This window comes from Podarcis pityusensis, assembly GCF_964106645.2.
Source record: "Podarcis pityusensis genome assembly, chromosome: 12".
NCBI classification, from domain to species: Eukaryota; Metazoa; Chordata; class Lepidosauria; order Squamata; family Lacertidae; genus Podarcis; species Podarcis pityusensis.
Genome location: NC_138037.1, coordinates 14,131,162 through 14,150,630, shown reverse-complemented (window position 1 = coordinate 14,150,630; position 19,469 = coordinate 14,131,162). Strand labels below are relative to the sequence as shown.

General features: G+C 39.1%; 1 protein-coding gene across 6 annotated transcripts in view; it reads left to right on the top strand.

Annotated features, from left to right (window-relative positions):
* The window catches only part of NCAPG2 (non-SMC condensin II complex subunit G2), a 35,200-nt gene that overhangs the window by 4,610 nt on the left and 11,121 nt on the right, over positions 1-19,469 (top strand). For all 6 annotated transcript variants that reach the window (XM_080974009.1, XM_080974004.1, XM_080974005.1 and 3 more), the window contains exons 5-22: positions 340-500; positions 1,503-1,637; positions 2,336-2,430; positions 3,097-3,166; positions 4,371-4,457; positions 5,809-5,904; positions 7,002-7,127; positions 7,749-7,928; positions 9,408-9,560; positions 11,727-11,949; positions 12,569-12,672; positions 14,193-14,366; positions 15,322-15,392; positions 15,577-15,730; positions 15,970-16,143; positions 17,074-17,187; positions 17,291-17,434; positions 18,455-18,554. In XM_080974009.1, the coding sequence (XP_080830135.1) occupies positions 340-500; positions 1,503-1,637; positions 2,336-2,430; positions 3,097-3,166; positions 4,371-4,457; positions 5,809-5,904; positions 7,002-7,127; positions 7,749-7,928; positions 9,408-9,560; positions 11,727-11,949; positions 12,569-12,672; positions 14,193-14,366; positions 15,322-15,392; positions 15,577-15,730; positions 15,970-16,143; positions 17,074-17,187; positions 17,291-17,434; positions 18,455-18,554 (2,361 nt within the window). The remainder of the gene's footprint in view (positions 1-339; positions 501-1,502; positions 1,638-2,335; positions 2,431-3,096; positions 3,167-4,370; positions 4,458-5,808; positions 5,905-7,001; positions 7,128-7,748; positions 7,929-9,407; positions 9,561-11,726; positions 11,950-12,568; positions 12,673-14,192; positions 14,367-15,321; positions 15,393-15,576; positions 15,731-15,969; positions 16,144-17,073; positions 17,188-17,290; positions 17,435-18,454; positions 18,555-19,469) is intronic.

Here is a 19,469-nt window from a genome sequence, read left to right as displayed (position 1 = left end):
GGGACCACAGGAGAAATAGTTAAAGCCACCCAGACTATGGACCCAATCCAATTTGGGTCCCCTGGTTTACCTGTTTGTTTTACAAAATTATGTATGCCGTGGTTAACTATGCTCCTAAGGTCACATTAAATTTTCCTAAGAAATTTAAATGACAAAGATAGAGTTACTGAGTCTGGCAGTAAAACAATTTTTTCAAAAGACAGCTGTCTTGTGACTGGCATTTTGGACAGCAAGATAAGAAAATCAGCTTTGAGTTATGTTTCTTGAAGCATTTTAAGATTGCTAGCGGTCTCTTTTTGACACATAAATTTAATTGTGCTTGCTATGATTTTGTTGCAGGCATTCTTTACACATTACCTGACTCTGAAAAATCTCTGCTGGGAGCCATCCAGTGCCTATGTGAGCGATGGTGGGAGAAGGGACTTCAAAGAAAAGAAGTGTTTGGGAAAAGTGCTCTCATCATGCTTCTGAAAAAGAGTCTTGAAAAGAAAATTGTTGTGGTATGCTTTAATTAATGAGTTAAGTCATGTTTATATACACTGGGGGCTGCCACCCCTGCTCGCTCCACTTGCCGTCCCCAGCTACTCACACCACACTTCCCTGCCCCCTTGAAGTACCTTCAGACCCAAACATGCCCCCTAAGATGCATGCCAATGTTTAATTTAACCTTTCACTATGTCCATGCTAAAGCTTCAGGATAGCTTCCCCACTCTGTATGTCAGGGCTAACCAGAAACAGCTTTACCCTTCTGCCCATTCTTCCAGGCTACTCAAGAGAAGATCATACTTCAATAGGCTGCATTAATCCAGATCACCTATCTCAGCTGGAAATGGGTAGGATGGATCAGTGTTGGGTGGCCTTTGCAAGCCTTCCCACTCTCCCCCTGTCACTGCTGCCATAGAGAGCCAGAGAAGTATGGTTGTATATTTCCTCCCATCTCCTGCAGGAACCAGTAGCAGTGATGGGGACAGCGGAAAGGCTTGCAAAGCCTGTCCCACACTGATCCATATGCCCACACTTACTTCCTACTCACCTGAGGCTGCTTGTCTACTGAAACAACTCCCCAGCAACCATCTACTAGGTTCCCACTTTGTTCCTCCTTGGCCTCTGACACTGCTGAAACTAAAAGAGTGATGTCAGTGTCAGGTGCATGGCAACAGCAAAGTAGGGCAGTAGCTGAGGACCTGTCCTGGCTGTTCTTTTGCAGCTTGTCTGGGCCTCCCACTACCCATGCCATTTGCTCACTTGCTCATCTGCCTGCCTGTTTTTCTTTCCCACATTTCAGTTTGTGTGGCCACCAGTACACGACCATGTGAACTGCAGCATGGCAACATTTTTTGCAACATCTTGCAAAAATATTAGAGAGTAAGAAACTTGTAATTAATTTGTGCTTGAGCTAATTGATACTGTAAACTCCAGTACTTTGGTGCATATCGCATGACTGAAAGATGTCTCTCACCTCATAATCCTCACACACAAATGCAATTGTGCATCTTCCCTAGGGTGTGGATATAGTCCGTCTATGGCATCTTCACCGGGCTTTACTGTGTTTTGATTATGACTCGGAGGAGAGTAATGAAGTGAAAGATTTGTTACTCCGGTGCTTTATGAGTATTGGCCATATTAAAAAAGAAGAGGTAAGTGTGCTTTTTCTAAATATATCTTCTCACTGTTTTAAAATTATTGGGTGATAAGTTGATGCCTACAAAAAATAAAACAAGTCTTAGGGAGGGGGAGCATAGAATTTATATTTCTCACAAGGTATGTATGTTCAGCAACCTGATGAATGCAGGATATCTACTTGCCTTCTACCTCATTCTTTGAAGAAAATAGTTAAGACCTTGTTTTGATTTGCGGGGGGTGGGGTGGATTCTTTTGCTTGTTTGGCTACAGATGTACTGGGTTTTGGAAGGGTTTTTCTGGTCAAAAATACTGGAGAAGTGGACCTGTCACCCTCCATATGTTATTGGCCTCCAGCTCCCATCAGCTGACGGCTAAAGTCCAAAACCATCTGGAGGGCTGCAGGTTTCTTACCCCAGGATTACTTATGCTGTGTGTGGGTTTTGTTGCTTTTAAAGAACTTGGTTTCAATTGTGTGTTATGCTGCTGTAATATATTAAGTATTTTGTTAGCTGCCTTGAATACATGTTGTGCAGTGCAATCCCATCAATGATTACTCAGAAGTTGTCTTCTGTTCAAAGAATCTTGCTGTCAGGAAAGTGAGAATGTAGTATATTATAGCCGTAAACCCTATGAATGTCACATTACTTAGTTGTGAATATTAAAAAGCCCATTTGGCTATTTGTGAAGTTGCCTTGCCTAACATCTCTTTCAGGGGAGAAGATTCCTGAGTTTTCTTTTCACATGGAACGTGAACTTCATTAAAATGATACACGGGACTGTTAAAAATCAGCTGTTGTGTTTTCCTAGGTATGTTGAACTGAAGGCACTTGCTACCACTTTGTTTTATGCTTGTGGTCGTGGCCATACCCCATACCCCAAAATGTGTATAGGTAGATAATATAGTGGGGCCATAAAACTATTAGGGAAAATACATTCATATCCTAAGACATCATTATATATAAGTGCCAGGCAAAAACTATCTTCTCTAACCAGACCTTTGCCTATCTATGGCCTTTTAGAAGGGGGTGGGATGTTTTAAATGTATGTCTCTGTTTCCTCTCTGTTTTAATGTATCTATGTGGGCTTTTTTGTTCATTTAATGATTGTATATTGTTCTGGGTTGCGCTGGGCAAGATAAAGATAAGAATAAGAATAATAAGGATTCAGTTTCTTATAGAATATCTGCCTCTGTCCATTACAAGAAGGTTTCAGAACCCTTTGCCTGTTGTAGCTTATTAGCGTGGCCAGATTAGGGCTGAGTGAATTGTGGAGGTAATAAATGCCTCTTGAAGGTATGTTCTCAACAGTTATTTTGTGAGGTCTGTTCTAAAGGAACCATCACTTGAACCAACTGATCTTGGTTGTGCAGTCTTGACTCAGAGTGCATGGTGACATAGTGACAACTTAACTCAAAATAGTTACTAGCCCTAGACTGTTTCCTAATCTTAATTATATCTTCATTTACTAATGTAGGTCCCTGATGACACACATTGCTGAGGTTTATTTCAGAGCCTGGAAGAAGGCTTCAGGGAATGTACTGGAGGTATATTGTTTCAAAGTTGCTACTTGTCTTTGCTCTTAAATGTGTTGGCACTCTAAATCTTGAAGCCAGTGTAGGTAGAGGCAACCAGATTGTGTACATATCACAACTACAAGCAAGCGAGGTAAAAGGCCACCTTTACTTAGCAGAAAGATCAGTTGTAAATAAGAGCACTGATACTGACATATCCAAGAGGTGTATGGATCTTCTATGCTAAATACAGTGGTACCTCAGGTTAGAGACGCTTCAGGTTACAGACGCTTCAGGTTACCGACTCCGCTAACCCAGAAATAGTACCTCGAGTTAAGGACTTTGCTTCAGGATGAAAACAGAAATTGCATGGTGGCGGTGCGGTGGCAGCGGGAGGCCCCATTAGCTAAAGTGGTACCTCAGGTTAAGAACAGTTTCAGGTTAAGAATGGAGCTCCGGAACGAATTAAGTTCTTAACCTGAGGTACCACTGTAGTCTTTCTTTGTGGGGGAACAGTTATTTTCAGGAGGACTAATACAGCATTCATTATCTTCACTAGACAATTCACGTGAAGACTCAGTGGCCTAAGCTCTATTTGCATTAGCTCCATTCACAGGCAGCTGGCAGTTGGATGGAACTACTTCTGCAGGGAGCAAGACACTGGGAAACTAGGCTCTTGTCAATACAGCTCAAGATGCCAAACCACAATAGCATTAAACAATTATAACAAAAAATAGGCCATCAGAATAAAAATACAGAAAATATAAGCCGCCAATTAAAAAACAGCTTGATCAAACAGCCTCCAGCAGTTTGAAACAATTCAGTAAGTAGGAGAGATTAAAAACCACTTTTGATTCCCAAAGCCTTCCTGTAAAGAACGTTTTGGCAACCTGACTGAAAACTGTTAAATTGGGGTCCAGGCAAGCCTCCCATAGGAGCCAGTGCCAGAGTGCAGGTGCAGCCACAAGAAAGTCACTCTGCTTGGTCCCTACTAAATGTACTTCTGGATCTAGGACACATAGGATGGTCTCTGTTGAAGATCTTGGTAGGCAGTTGGTCCTGTGCAGGAGAAAGCATGTCCTTCAGATATACTGGCCTCAAACTGTAATGGGTTTTGAAGACAACACAGGCATTTAGAATTTGGCTCAGAGACAAGTTAGAAGTCAAGTGCAGTTGTTTCAATAACTTAGCCCTAATTTTTCACATTGATGAGGATGTGTATTTGTTCTTATTTTAGGTGATTGAACATACTTGCATTCAGGATTTCATGCATCATGCAATTCACCTCCCCAGGAACTCTCCATTAAACTCTAAAGTGCGAGAGGTGCGTTGATATTCATGTTAAACCAGTGGCTTTCAGAATTCCTATCTTTTCCCTTTCCACACTTCTGCCTTGCAGGGTGATCCCCCAGAACACATATTGTTCTCTCCTGAAGCTGTTCACAGCAAGAGAACACTTTAGAAAAACTTCTCCAGCATTGAGGAACCCAGTAATTAACAATAATATTTGTTTTGTGCGTTTATATTCTGCCTTTCCTAGAAGGAGCTCAAGGCAGCATGCATAGTTCTACCCTCTCATACTCACAACATCCATGTAAAGTAGATTAGGCATAGAGAGCTCTTGATTCACAAATGATTATACACTGGTTTATAAGCCATGGGATGATGGTGCAAATCCTCCTGTTGCAACTGGCCTATTACTTGCTGAGCCTCATGGCTGAGTGAGAATTTGAATCTAGCTTTCCCCAGTCCTAGTCTAGCCCTCTGACCCAGAGCTTTCCAAACGGTGTGTCACAACACAATAGTGTGTCAGCTGCAGTGTGCAGGTGTGTCACGCAAATGCTCCTCCTGGGGCTGGAAAGGGGTTAGTTAAACTCTGGTTTGCTAGTAAAACTGCATTACTGTGTTGCAAAATGATGCATGTTTAAAAAGTGTGTCACCACTCTGCTCTAATCATACAATAACAAATGATTTAATTTGAAAAGTATCTGTTCCAGTTGTTATTGTGTGTCACAAAAGTTTGACTCTCAGCATTGTTACTTTTTCTGAAACCTCAGTTTAACCTTAACCAGACTACTCTGGGGGTGGTGAATAGGATCCAGTTGGCAGGCCAGATCCTGAACTTGCCCACTCTTGGATGGGCCCTTTTTGATGGGTACATGGGGCTGCCCACTAGTACATCACCTGCCATCACTATGATGGGAGGCAGGGTTGCTCCTAAATGAGCATTTAATTCCTATTGGGTACAGTACATACAAATAGTTGTGTGGTTCTTTTGCTCTATCAGTAGCTAATTGAAATGTCTACACTCTTCATTCTTTCCAATATTCATGAGTATCATGTGGTCAAAGCATCTTCATAAGGAGAACACTTTTTAAGCATAGCATATAACATTGGTAACCAATGGTGCTCTCCAAATGTTGGAGTCCTATCAGTTCCAACTAGTATGACCAGTGGTCAAGGATGATAGGAAATGTAGTCCTGCATCTGGAGGGCATCACACTGGCTATCCCTAGCATATAAGATCATCTATGGTTGTCTGCTTACACAAACCACAGGAATTCTTATTTTTGCAAAAGCTAATCACTGGATAAAAGGAGTTGTATTTCTCAAATAGCCCATGAAATGAAATTACTAACTTCCTGCATCCTTTGCATTTATTTTCATTTTGTCAGTTGCTGATCTATTTCCACAAACAAAACAAATGTCGCCAGGGAGTTGAAGAAGTTGTTTATAGACTTTATCAACCAATTCTTTGGAGAGCATTGAAGGTAATTGTTTAAAATGTTACCTATCATCTTTGCGGATATTTTTACATCAAGATTGTTGAAAAGGAGTTGAAAAATAATTGGACCTTTTTTAAGGTAGCTTCCAATATTCTTCTGTGTTGTACGTCACCACTAGCCAAGCCTAGTCAAGCATCGATCTGACAAAATAGATAGTGCATACTCTCTTCTGTGCCAAGTACCACTACAAAGCTGCTCTCAGTTAAGAAGGGGGTCTTCCTGTAAAAAAAGGTTTCAACTTGTTTTGCATAGGGTGGCACTCCCCTTCATGAAGTGGAGATCCTCCAGAATCTGGCTTTGCTTCTGAGTTTGAGTATAATTTTATTTTTGCTTTGTGAGTCACCCAGATAACTTTTGTTTTGGTGTGGCTGTATGAAAGTCGTAAGAAAGCAAATAATAAATAAAATATAAAGTTAATGAAGAAGAAGAGGAGGAAGAAGAAGTTCAGATAATGGCTGTGGATGGGTTTGCTTTTGCCCAGGTCCAGCTGATGCACCTTTTTACTTTTTTACAAGAGTATATGATGGCTTTTACCTTGACGTGGAACCACAGAGAGCTCTGCTTCTGAAGAACTAGCTCTTTGCACGTATTTGTTAAGCACTATTGTGCTGATAAATGCGCCATCAGGTGCCTGCTAGCTTAGAAGCAGCTAGCTTATTTAGCCCTAATAAGTAAGATCCCTTGCCTGCTGCTGTGTGGAAAGGGAAGAAAAGTCTAGTGTAGTTGCCATTTACTTAAAGGTCTGAAACGGAATTATATTTTTATAATCTCATTGAGTGGAGAAAATTGAGGTAAAATGGAAGCAAAAGCTTCTGAACAGCTTGTCCTGGCTGTGTTGGAGGCGGGTTGGAAAGGGACGGGGCAAATAAGCCCGAGGCTTTCGTAGGCTCATTCTTCTAAGGTTAAACTATTGTTTATAGTTGAATTCAAATGGGACCATTAACACTGCTGCGGGTTCACACCTTAAACTCACTGTGCACCCTTGCTTTTAACACAGGACAATGATTTAGGCATTAAGGATTTGCTTTGTCCATGGTTTATATAACTATCATTTACTTGACTATTTTCCTGCTTTGTAACAGGCCAGAAACTCGGAAGTCCGATCAAATGCAGCATTGCTATTTGTTGATGCATTTCCAATTCTTGATCCATCTTTTAATAAAGAAGATATGGAAAACGAAATCCAAAGGCAATTTGATGAGCTCTTTGTAAGTCTACTGTGTGTTTCTCTCCCCACCCTCCATCAAGCTAGTTTTATTTAAGGTTAGCAAAAAGTAAGGAAATCCATTTTGCTGGAAAATGGAATTGGAGACATCAGTGCTTTTTTATTTTTACAAGTAGCTGTCTTGCTTTATTTTGAACTTTTCAGCATCATAATTACAAAGCAACCTAAAAGTAAAAACTGTGAAAACATAGATTCTTATTAGGCTAGATGATATGTCACTATGAGAATAGAGAAAGCCGATTGCTTCTCTCTTCCTCTTCCCTTCAATACTAAAATATAATGTTATTGTATAAATGTACATACACATTTATTTGGATCATTGGCTCCCACAGAAACTTAAATACTGTAAGATTAAAATATACATTGGTAATGAACATTTTAGAACAAGAAATCACTGTACTGATGAAGACATACTTTAAAGCCCATATAGGTGGAAAATATAGACATGGAAGAACTCACTTAAGTGTTGCATTTCTGAAAATATCTAAGGCATCATCCCTTGATAAGGTCTCCTTCACAAACTGTCAAATGTGAGCTGTCCAGCTGCACAGAAAACTGGATGGAAATTGTGACTTAATATTCTTTATTTCCCCCCTGTTTCTAGACTCTCTTAGGAGATCCTCAACCTCTAGTCCGCTCAACAGGTGTGCTTGGTGTTAGTAAAATAGCATTCAAATATTGGGAGATGATTCCTGCAAATGTGCTTGCTGATCTCATAAAAACTCTAATTGAAGATCTTTCTTTTGATGCAACTTCAGCTGATGTTAGATGCTCTGTTTTTAAAGTAAGTGCCTTCACAACAAAATGGAGTGTCTCTTCTTTTAGTGATTAGTTTCTCCTTGGCTTGGTTCAAATGTCACTTAGCACAGGTAAGCATGACTATGATTTAAAGGTGAACACATAGTGTGCTAGTGCACAAGGCTAAACTCACAGATACTTGGTTTCTCTCCTTGCTGCTCTGAGAAACTAAGGCATGGTTAGCATTAGAGTTGCATCCAAATCCAGGCCTGCAATTTCTTCTCCAAACTCAGAGGAGCAGGTTCTTAGCTTGGGGGTACTGCCTGATTGACATTGTCACTGCAGGCAGGCCCATGTGGCCTCAGTGGTAGCCATTCCTGGATCAGGAATGACTTAGCCACAGTAACCCGTGTTCTCGTAACCTTACTTTTAGACCATTTTAATGTGCTCTACTTAGAACTACTTGTGAAGACAGTTATTTGGGACAGATGGAGGTTTTGGGGGTCATTTTTGTTTGTTTTGTTGCTGTACTTTAGTGATGGATCGATATAATTCTTTCCTAAATGTTACAGCTGCATAATTTTAATGTGCCATTGAATTTTTGTGGTTTTCATTTGTGTTTCATTGTGTCCAGGGATCTTTCAATGCAGGATAGTTTAAAAATTGATTAAGCACACTGTTTTGCTTTCATTTTGCTTGCTGAAAAAGTTGGCTTTTCTCAATGCGCAACTCAGAAATGCGTTGAGTGGTTTTGGAGCGATCTCTTCTTTTGTGGGCAATTTGATGCAAGGCACTGCCACTGAGCAGTGTGTAAAGGGGAGATTGTGGGCAGGTTTGAATTTCCTCTCGGAGCTCCCCCGCTCCACCTACCCCCACAACACACACTGCTCAGCTATGTGGAGGAAGGCAGCTTGGCAGCCAGGAAAAAGTGGCCTGGGAAAAGGCAGGGCCCAGAGGAGAGGCTGCTGGGCTGAAGAGCAGGCTACAAGACAGTAGTTCCCAAGCTCTGCTTTATAGCCAATGCTATTCCCTTTTAAAAATAAGCTTTGAAATAGTTGGCATGCAAAGATCATGCTGCTGATTAGTGATGAGCTTGTTAAAACAGGGTACTTCTGATTGGAATGAGAACACAATCTTAATAACTAGAACAATGCTGTAATAGTAAAGTTCTCTAGAGCAGAAATGTTTGCTAACCTAATCATACCTTAAATTGGAATAAAAACATCAATAGATGTACCAAACCTTTTAAATGCTTCTATTTTGCATAAATATATTTGCTGTCTTTGTTCCAGTTCAGCAGCATATCCCTAGAAGGAATATTAATAGGACAATTTTTATATGCACAACATATACCACTTTGCATTTAAATGGCATGTTTTAATAAAATGTGTTTCCTTGCTTTTTGTCATTCTCCAGAGCCAGTTCTCTAAGCTGCATGTGGTTAGCAATTAGAATAGTTTCAGTTCTGTATTCCCTGCTTTCTTGTGATAACCTTTTATTGGTCTTTTTCTTTTCTCTCTTGCAGTGCTTGCCTATAATTTTGGACAACGTACTAACCCACCCATTATTGGAACAGCTCCTGCCAGCCCTGAAATACAATCTCCATGACAATTCGGAGAAAGTTAGAGTGGCTTTCGTTGATATGTTGCTGAAAATTAAGTCTGTCAAGGCTGCTAAGGTAGGATAAATTAGGTTTGCTAGGCTGCAGACAGGCTGCATAGAACTAGGCAATTTATTCTGAAAGATGTACATTCATCAGTACTGCAACAATCCTAAAAGAATAGGGGTGCAGGTAACCTATTAACACTTCACTCCAAACTATTTACTATTGTTGTATTTTAAACTAATCAGTGCCTTTGCTGGTTTCTTTTTTGCAGTTTTTCTGGCAATTATCTTGATTGTATGTCCAGCAGTTGTATTCTTTTATTTCCTGATTATTTTTAAACATAAGTTACAAATTATTGGTACTTTGTAGCTGCAAAAATAAACTGCCCCTAATTGGAAAAGATGTGAGAACTCAACTGGGCACTAACTGGATACCAAGAGCTGGGATGTTGCTGAATTGTTTAGGAAGAAATAGAACCAGGAGGGACAACTGTATTCCAACAGCTTTTAGGAAATATGAAGATATTAGTTTAGAATCAAATCGGATCAGAAGATCTATGGTCAATAATATCATTGTATGTCTGTGATCTTTTGAGTTCTTTATTTATTCCTATGTTGTTTACAATAAAACTAATAGAAGCCTCTGGGGGTGGGGGCTTAGAAAAGTACTTTATTTCTATTGTGTCTGCACCAGCAGCTCTTCCGTTGGTTTTTTTGGGGTGTGCATTTGCTGGAATATACATATGATGATGAGGACTTGGATTTTTATAAGGGGAAAAAAGGACAATTCTTGCTCGTACTGATAAACTTACACTGATATTTGAAAACAGGAAAGTTTATTTTTCAGGCACACGTTGCTATGCATACTTATAAGTAATGGTTAAGCAATGTGCCATTTGATTCCCTTCCCCACTTGCAAGATTCCAAAATTACAAAGTTTCCACATTTATAAGGCTGTATAATACACTGGATTGATGCAATTTATATACTTTTAATTATTATTTAAACAGTATAATATATAATAATATTTCATTTTCAGTTGATCTATTTGAATTCATTAAATTTCTTTGAACCTGCTAATCATTATAAAGTTAATGCTCAATTTATAACTCTGTATAAACTCAGTGCTGGGCTCCATATACTGTAGTTTTCTTGCTTTTTCAATATTGTTAGTTTTATAATCCAAATTTTCCTTATCATTCTATTTACTCAGGCCACACATTATAATATATAATGCTGCTTCTTGATAGAAGGTGGCATATTTTACATAATTCAGTAAGCAGAGTAAAGGGTCTGTCGATGTGTCAATTGAAAGCTGGCCAAGTTCCTTACAAGTATGTTCAGATGTTAGTACCTTTTTAAAGCACTGCTGACCACTGCTACTTGCTCTTTATGTGTGGCAAGATCAGGAATGAGCCTTGAGCTCTTCCTTTCTGCTCTTACCTCTGGTCAGGGAAGTGAATGCAATTATTTGCAAGCTCTCCTGACCCTAGATATGGAACCTGTTTCTGCTTTAGCATCCATAGCCTTGCTTAGATAAATGGAGTCTCTTTGTTGGCACTTCTGCACCTGTGGGAGGAAGAACAGGCCCATGGCCCATTCCTAACGGTGCTGAGAAGAGGGAAGAGAGAAAAGGGAAGAAATATCCAAATAGTTGTTCAGCTGTGATACAGGTTTCCCAATTTCAACCTGCTGCAAAAAAGCATTTTCATACTCATGCAAGTGCATTGAGACCAGCGTGTGTACAATAACTGCATGAATAAGATCTTCTGCTCCCTGCTCTGTTTTTAACCCCAAATAGTGTGCCTGGAACTGCCACAATAAAGATGTGGCATTCTGTTCCCAGAAGCCTTATCTAAACTCCATAGATTGGATGCAGACAGAGGTAGATAACAAGGTGTGATACAGGACAAGGACATGTTGGAAGAGGGATAGTTGATTTTAACATTGTCTTTTTACATTGTTGGAGCCTGCATAGGTTTGTGGGAACAATTTGTAACCTTTATGGTAAAGGACGGGTAAGAAATAATAATAGTATTGACTAGCAGACATGCTGAAAGGTTGAGGCTGTGATGATCCAGGGGGGGATTTGTAAAGGAATGTTTTGAATAGAGATTTTAGAAAAAGCATCATGTAAAAAAAGGCAAAATGGGATTATTAGATAATGTAATCATGATAACTTTTTTTCTTCCTCTTCCTCACCTCCATACTGCCCTGCTCCAAATTCCTCACAAATCAGTTCTGGAAAATCTGTCCTATAGAGCATCTCTTAACTCGCCTTGAGATTGATTCACGGCCTGTGTCCCGGCGCATAGTAAATCTCCTGTTCAGCTCTTTCATGCCCATCGATCAACCGGAAGAAGTGTGGTGTGAGCGCTGTGTCACACTAATCCAAATGAACCCTGCAGCGGCTAGAAAGTTCTACCAGTATGCTTATGAGTACACCAGCCCAACCAACATAGGTAAAGTTCTGGAGAGCTAATGGCTTGGTTTATAATAAAGAATCTATGAGCAAAAGTATTGTGTAGTAGCTCTTACTGTAAATGCTCGTAGGCCAGTAGCTGCTTCTGAAAATTCTGTGCCAAATTATAAATGCCGGGAAGGGGGAGAGAGAGAGAGAGACCTATATGGGGTTTTTATTCTTATTGCTACCTTTTATATGCATGCATTATGTATCTACTTGGCTTATTTATTTTTAAATGGAGATCGTACTTAACTCCCTCCTCAGTGCATAGCCATTGAGTGATACAGGGTGTTAACTTCAGCCACATTTAAATAATTTATTTTTATTTTATATTAAAATATATAGCCATGAAGATGCTCAAGGCCATTTACAAATCAATTAAAAACACTAGCAAGAAATAGAATGAATAAAATATTAAGCTCTAAGCAGCACCGTGTTTTATCATTAAACTGTTTTTATTTTTATATTTTGTTTACATTGAAGACTTTAAATGTTTAAACTTACTCTTTTTTTGAATGTAAGTAATGATTCGGTTGACTGCTTTGCTGCCCACTACTTTAAATTGTTCCTGTTTCACACTATCTTTCACAATTGCACACTTTGTTCTTTAATTTTAGCTAAATTGATGCTTACCATTCAGAGCTGTTTGAACGCCTGTATCCGGCAGGGATTAAAAGCATCTGACAGCGATGATGAAGACAGTGAGAAAGAGAACATGAGTGTAAGAATGCAACACAAAGTTTCTAAGATAAAAATGCTAATTAGGAGAATAAGAAGTGGTCTATGTACTTGGCTCAGTAGTGGCTTTCCATGGTTTCAGACAGCATGTTCCCAGCCAGGGATTGTACTCGGGACCTGAGCCTTTCTTCTGTCTTGCTCTTTGGGGCAAAATATAGAGGACAACTGTTCACTGTTTCACCTACCAAGAGTGTTCTTTGGTGCTTGTTGTGGGATGTGATGTTCCCCAGTTGCAGTACAGCTGCTAAACCAAGGTTTGGCTTAGTGTGTTGTCCAAACCTAGAAGACTGGTTAGTAGGACAGACCAGAAAGGAGCAAAGCAGCTGCAAGTTCCTATCTAGGAGCCAGCACACTCTGTCCTAGTAGGCTATGTTAGCCTTACTGTGGAACTAGGCCTGTGTGAGGTGTGTTTACTCTGTACCATATTGATTATTACTGGGATTGTCAGCACCTGAACCAGATTTAAACTATAATTTCGTTCTAGCAGCTAAATTTCTGGCAGCTAAATTGCTAACCCATAAACAGCTACAATGTTTGTATATTCATCTAGGCCAGTGGTGGCCAAACTTGGCCCTCCAGATGTCTTGGGACTACAACTTCTATCACCCCTAGCTAACAGAACCAGTGGTCAGGGATGATGGGAATTGTAGTCCCAAAACATCTGGAGGACCGAGTTTGGCCACCACTGGTCTAGGCATTTTCTAAAGTAAAAAATAAATTCATAAGAAGTATTACTTGGGGCTGGGAGCTGCCCAGAGTGGCTGGGGAAACCCAGCCAAATGGATGGGGTATAAATTATATTATTATTATTATTTATTTTTATTTTTATTAATATTATTATTACTGTGTTTTCTTTAGGCTTTCTTTTGCAGTCTCTGGAAAGGCTTGCTTTGAAATGCTGGTTTCCCTTGCTCTACCTGCCCCCGCATTCATTTTTCAGGGTCCTCATCTTGTTTCTGTATCTCTAGCTTCTATCAATGCCTACCAGCCCTGATGCCTATGTTCTCCTACCACTGTTGGTGGCAGTATGCATCTGAATGTCAGTCGCTGGGGATCACAAATTTGGAGAGAACTGTTACTCTCAGGTCTTGCTTTTGGTATTTCCATATGCATCTGGTTGGCCATTGTGAGAACAGAAAGCTGGACTAGATAGGCCATTGGCAGGATCCAATGGGTTCTTCTTATGTTCTGTGTTGTGTTTGGGAATTCTAAGGCAATAAAATCTAGATTCTAGGATGTTAGTTTTCAATGGGTATTATTACATGATCTAAGAAAAAAACAGTTAATGTTCATTTCCCCCTTGATTCCTGGAACACTGGCCCTCTCAGATAATAGCAAACTTCTAAAATTGCTTTCTTTCTAAAATTCCTGACAGCATCCGTTGTATTATCATACACATGAGTTCAAGAAGGCCCATTCCATTTTTTAAAAGCCTATAAGCCTAATTTGAGATGCACTGTGCAAGAGAAATTGCATAATAATCCTCACTTGTTTACATTTCAGGTGCCACATAATGTGTTGTCAGTTGATGACATACCTTCCATGGCAGGCTTACTTGAAATAATTGTAATTCTGTGGAGAAGCATTCAAAAACCACTTAATCGCAACGAAGGAGCCAAAAACCATATTGTCCGAAAATTTGCTTCTGTGCTATCTGAATATTTAAAAGTATTTAAGGTAAGTTCTCCTGTGAGGTACACTTAAAATTCCTATAGATGTATTGGATGCAAAGGTTTCATTCTGTTGGTGGAAAGGGTACAATTGCAAACAGAACAGCCCCCTTGAACTCCAACTCACAGTAATACTTATCTCACAAGCTTTATTCTGTGGCCCCTTGTCCCTCACCAGGTATAGGGGAAAGAATGCAAAGGTATTAAAAACAGAAAGAAGGAACTTGCTTGGGTTTTTGTGTAGAGGGAATACAGTAGGAATAAGAGAATTCTGTGAAGTACAAGACAATCAGTTCATCATCATCGTAATAATTATTATTACTATTATGAATTACATTTGTATACCACCCTTCATCCAGGGATCCTAGGGTGGTTCATAACAGATCATTAGATTGAAGAAGTGCAGTACATGCATCCAACATCCTGTAGATAAGAGAAAGGGTTAGAAGTTTTGCAGATTTGTTGTTATTGGTCTGCCTCTGTATTTGCTCTAACTTTAAGACATTAAATCATAACGTTGCTGTAACTTTAAATGCATGGATGCTCTTTCCATATATATATATATATATATATATATATATATATATTCATATGGAATGTTTGTCATTCATAGATCTCAATGATCAGAGATTCTTTTTATTCAGCGCTGTTCAAAACTGTAAAAAATGCACTGGGAAGTACAACAGTAAACATATGCAAGCCAAGTGTACATAAGATCTAACAGTATTGCTAGTCTATATTTGTAGCACAGTCTAGGCAGACCAAACTTGTGGCAATCAAGTATACAAGATGTATCAATATGAATCAGGCTTAATAATTCTTGACCTGACTTTTTGAGAATCTTAATGAATAAGGAACTTGCTGTGAAAATGGAGGGGGCACCATTTGGTTCTCTTTGTAAGTGGCCTTGTTTACCAAATGTTTAGAAATTCCTTATTAGACTGTTCTTTGTTTCAATCTAGGATGATCGTTGTGTGTCACCAATAATTGTCCTTGCATCTTTCATGACTCCTGCTTCTATTCCTACATTCAGGTATTTATGTATTTACTTATAGTTCCAAATGTGGATAGAAACTTTTCCTGTCAACTGTGTGCCATGCAGATTTGATTCTAGTAAGGATATTTCGATCCATAGGCATGTTGAAAAGTTGTGTAGGCTTTTGAGGTAACCTTATGTACTTAAATGGCTAACGTGCCGTGTTTGCATTTGTTTCTAGTTGTGGTGTGGTCTCTAAACTGAAGAATCTGGAAAATGGTGCCACTGAAAACAATTACTCTTCCCTTCTTGACTGTCTGTGTCGTTGGGGGAAGGTGGGACACATTCTTGAATTAATCTGTGATTGGATAACTGCTGAACCAGTTGGAAGAGAGGTGTGTTAAAAGTCTGGCTTTGAAACTTGGCAGAGCAAAGAGTATATTGTTAATGTAATGTTTGAAATACTGTACTGTGTCAAAAAAGAAAATAATAAAAATTATACTTAAAAAAAAGTTGGGCTTTGAATCATTGCCTTATGCACCTTTTGTAGATGGATCGTTGCTTTAGTTAACATTTTAAAATGATATCTTCCTACTGTTTAAATATAAAGGAGCTCTTTTCTCTTTGTATTTAGAGTAATGGCACTTCTGAACGGCGAGTACGTATCCAGGAGACACATGAGTCGAAACCAGAATTGGCGCTTGATTATATGGAGTATTTGCTGACTCATTACATGAATCGGGAATGTCTCCTGTCACTCCCCAAAGAGAAGCTGGACCATCTTTTGAAAGCTCTTGAAGCTGCAAAGGTTAGATTTCACTCTTCCACAGTATTGTATGGCAATCTGAATTAATGCCAGCAAGTAACATATAAGGTTTTCTGCTGTTATCTGCCTTGTGGATATCTTTCTCTGCTCCATAATCATCGAGTAAACCTTTGAAGCAACTTATTCCAACAAAATGTAGCTTTCATATGTTGCCTAAGAGTTTATCTTTTATTGTGGGTCAAATTGATGTAAAAATCTTCATCCCTGTTCAGAATGCATACATAGTGTTATCAGGCTATGTCAGTTCAGATTAACATTGCTTGATAATATTGGCCAAAGTTTCCCAAAAGATAAATGATATATGATAATTATACTTCTGTTCTTCTATATTTGCTCCAACCTGGAACCTTTGCATTTGCAAGGAGCAGCAGGATTGTGCAGATTACTTAATACAGCAACTACCATGAGAAAGACCTTGACTACAGTGATGTGTCTGTATTTCCTCACAGGCACAAGCCTTTTTTGTCTCTTATTGTGCAAGCTCTGTAATAAAATGGAACAGTTTGAACAGGATGATGCAATGCATGCTAATATATGCTTGCTGGAGTGACACTTAAACTAGGTTAAAGTAGGCAATGTGGCAATATGCCAGATGGGCGATACTGGCTGTTTACTTCAGGTGTATGGATTAACATTTTATTTGAGGGTGAGCATCCAGTGCATCATCAGAATTGGGTAGCTAGGTTGCCTAGTGTAATTTTCTCAATAGAATGAACAATTAGCCTCTTTTGTATTGGTTTATGGTTCATGTTGTCAGTTCTGGGGATCGTTCTAGCTTCACACTATTTTGCTTATGTGTGTGATGGCCAGGAATGTAACCCCCACATAAGATGTGAATTACCTGTACTCGTAAATAGCCTCCACTCCTCAAAATCTCTTGTTTTCTTCCTAAGTATGAATTTTACATTTCAGGATGTTCTAGGCTCTTCTAGTAGAGGATCTGATGCAAGGCCTCCCTTTTACCCTGCAACTGCACTGAGAGCCTTCAGTCTGTATTGCAGATTAAATATACATCTTCAATATAAGGTACTGTCATGTCAAGAGTTGCTCTGCGTTTGAGCAGCAATAGCTCTCAGAATCTGAATATATTATATCACATATTTGTGTGCTTCTGTTTTCATCTTAACAGTTTGCCTCTGAAGGGCAGGAGTACCTGTCAGCTTTGGAGAAAGCAGGAGCTTGGATAGAAAGTAGCATTCTGCCTGCTTTTGAAATAGATGAACAGGAAGGCAACATAGAGCAGCCCAGTGAAACCTCTCAGCTGGTGGTTCAGGTAAAATGTATGTGCATGTTGTGGGGTTTTTCTCATGTATTTTGAATTAGTACAGTACCTCACACTGGCTCAATTCAGACCTCACACCAGAGAAACACAGATGCAATCCATAATTTAGACCTGCTTGTGCTCACCTATGGTTTGATCACCTATGGTTTCCTTTTACTTTATTATATTTTTATCTCACTCTTCCAAGATACTCACAGTTGCTTCACTTACTCTTCTCTTCCTTAGCTCTGTGCTCTTGTTTATGTGGCGCAACAGCCTTAAGAGGTAGACTAACTGCCATGCCTATGGTTTGTCAATTTGTACAGAAACTTGTTCAAACCATGGCCTTAGACTGATTTGCTGACTGGCTTTCAGACCATGAGATGTCAGATCAGATGCCATGATAAATCATAGCTAAGCTTCCTTAACTGTGGTTTGATGTTGGATATCGATTGCAGGATCATTTTGTCGTTCATTTTTGTTTTTTACAAGGGTGAGTTCCTCAAGAGTTGTGCTAGTAACAGCCAGTGGAACAAAGGACTGTACAGTAGATGCTAAATCCTTCAAAGCACTCTTCTGCTATTTACTTAGGAAATGCGTGATAAAACATGAGTCTGGCTTCTTAAAAAACATGTAATTTTAATATTAGCTAATGGGATGAATAAATAAACTCCCTATGTCTATAAAATAACAACCCTCCAGTTATTCTGCTTGAAGGGTAGCACTGTAAAGTTTGTTTATTCACCTATAAAAGTTGATCCAATAGCAAGAGCCTATTAACTCTTCTTTTGGATTAAAACTGTCGAAAATGAGCTGACATTAGGGAATACTGCATTTAAAAAAAAATGACAAAAATGTTTAAACAGAAATTTTAAAAATTAAACTTTGTATTTCCTAGCTTGGTAACAACTTGTCATCCATTTCCTAATCTCAAGCATGCTTTAATCTCAATAGAAGCTTAATAACTGCATCTAAATATTAAGTACTGGTCATGCACAAAAATCTTAATATATTTCAACTTTTCATATGTAGAATTACCTGACAGTTTGCAAAGATGTTATAGCTGTTGGCCTTGGTGATTCAGAATTTCAAGCACACCTTTTGAACTTGACCATTGTCATCATACACACAGGTATGTTTCTGGCTAATTAACACTGCCTTTTATTTTGTGTGGTTAAGATTGTTTGGCCCATAAGCCTTTAAAACATGACAAGGATTCCACATTTCCAAAATTAAAATTTGTGAAACTCTGTACTTTAAACGTTCTGTATGCACATGCATACACAGACACACACACCAATATGCAAGGTAAACATACAAAGTAGATCCCAGAGAAGAGAAAATTAGCAACATTGGAAAAAGCATATATTGTGTAATAAAATACATATTTATAAGGGTTGCATCCGATGCCATCTGTGGGCAAGTAGAACTTTACCTTCCTCTCCTCTTCCATGCAACCCTCACAATCTTCTTTGGGGTGCTGCAAGAGGAAGGAGAGAAGTCCAATTCATATAGTGGGGCTTCACATCATGAAGTTTGCTTGTACAATACTGGATTCTGTCCAAATGGTATAAATTGTAGTAAGCTAATGACAATGTTGATACAAGTAGGTTTCTGTATGCAGTAATAACAAATAAGTTATATAATGACTGTGCAATTCAGCTGTTGATACTAAAATGAATTTTATAAATGCTGTTAGTTCTAGAAAGTACTAGTTCCAGAGGTGAGCCTGAACTGCATATTGTGCAAGCAGTTAGATAGCAGTGACATGTCTCTGATGCAGAGAACAAAGCAAATCCAGCACAGATATTAAAATCACAGTTCAATGATTACCCTACAGGATATACCTAGTAAGATGTTGCTCTTTTAACTACTTCACCAAAATACCTCCTTTTCTGAGTGCATTAATTGGATAGTAAAGCCATAGAGCCAAAACAATTCCTCTCCTGTATTAGAAATGAGGGTCCTTTTTCAGTCTGAAAGCCGCATTGCCTTCTGGACAGCCTTCCATGGACCATGGGTCAGTGGTAGGCAGAGCAACAAATGT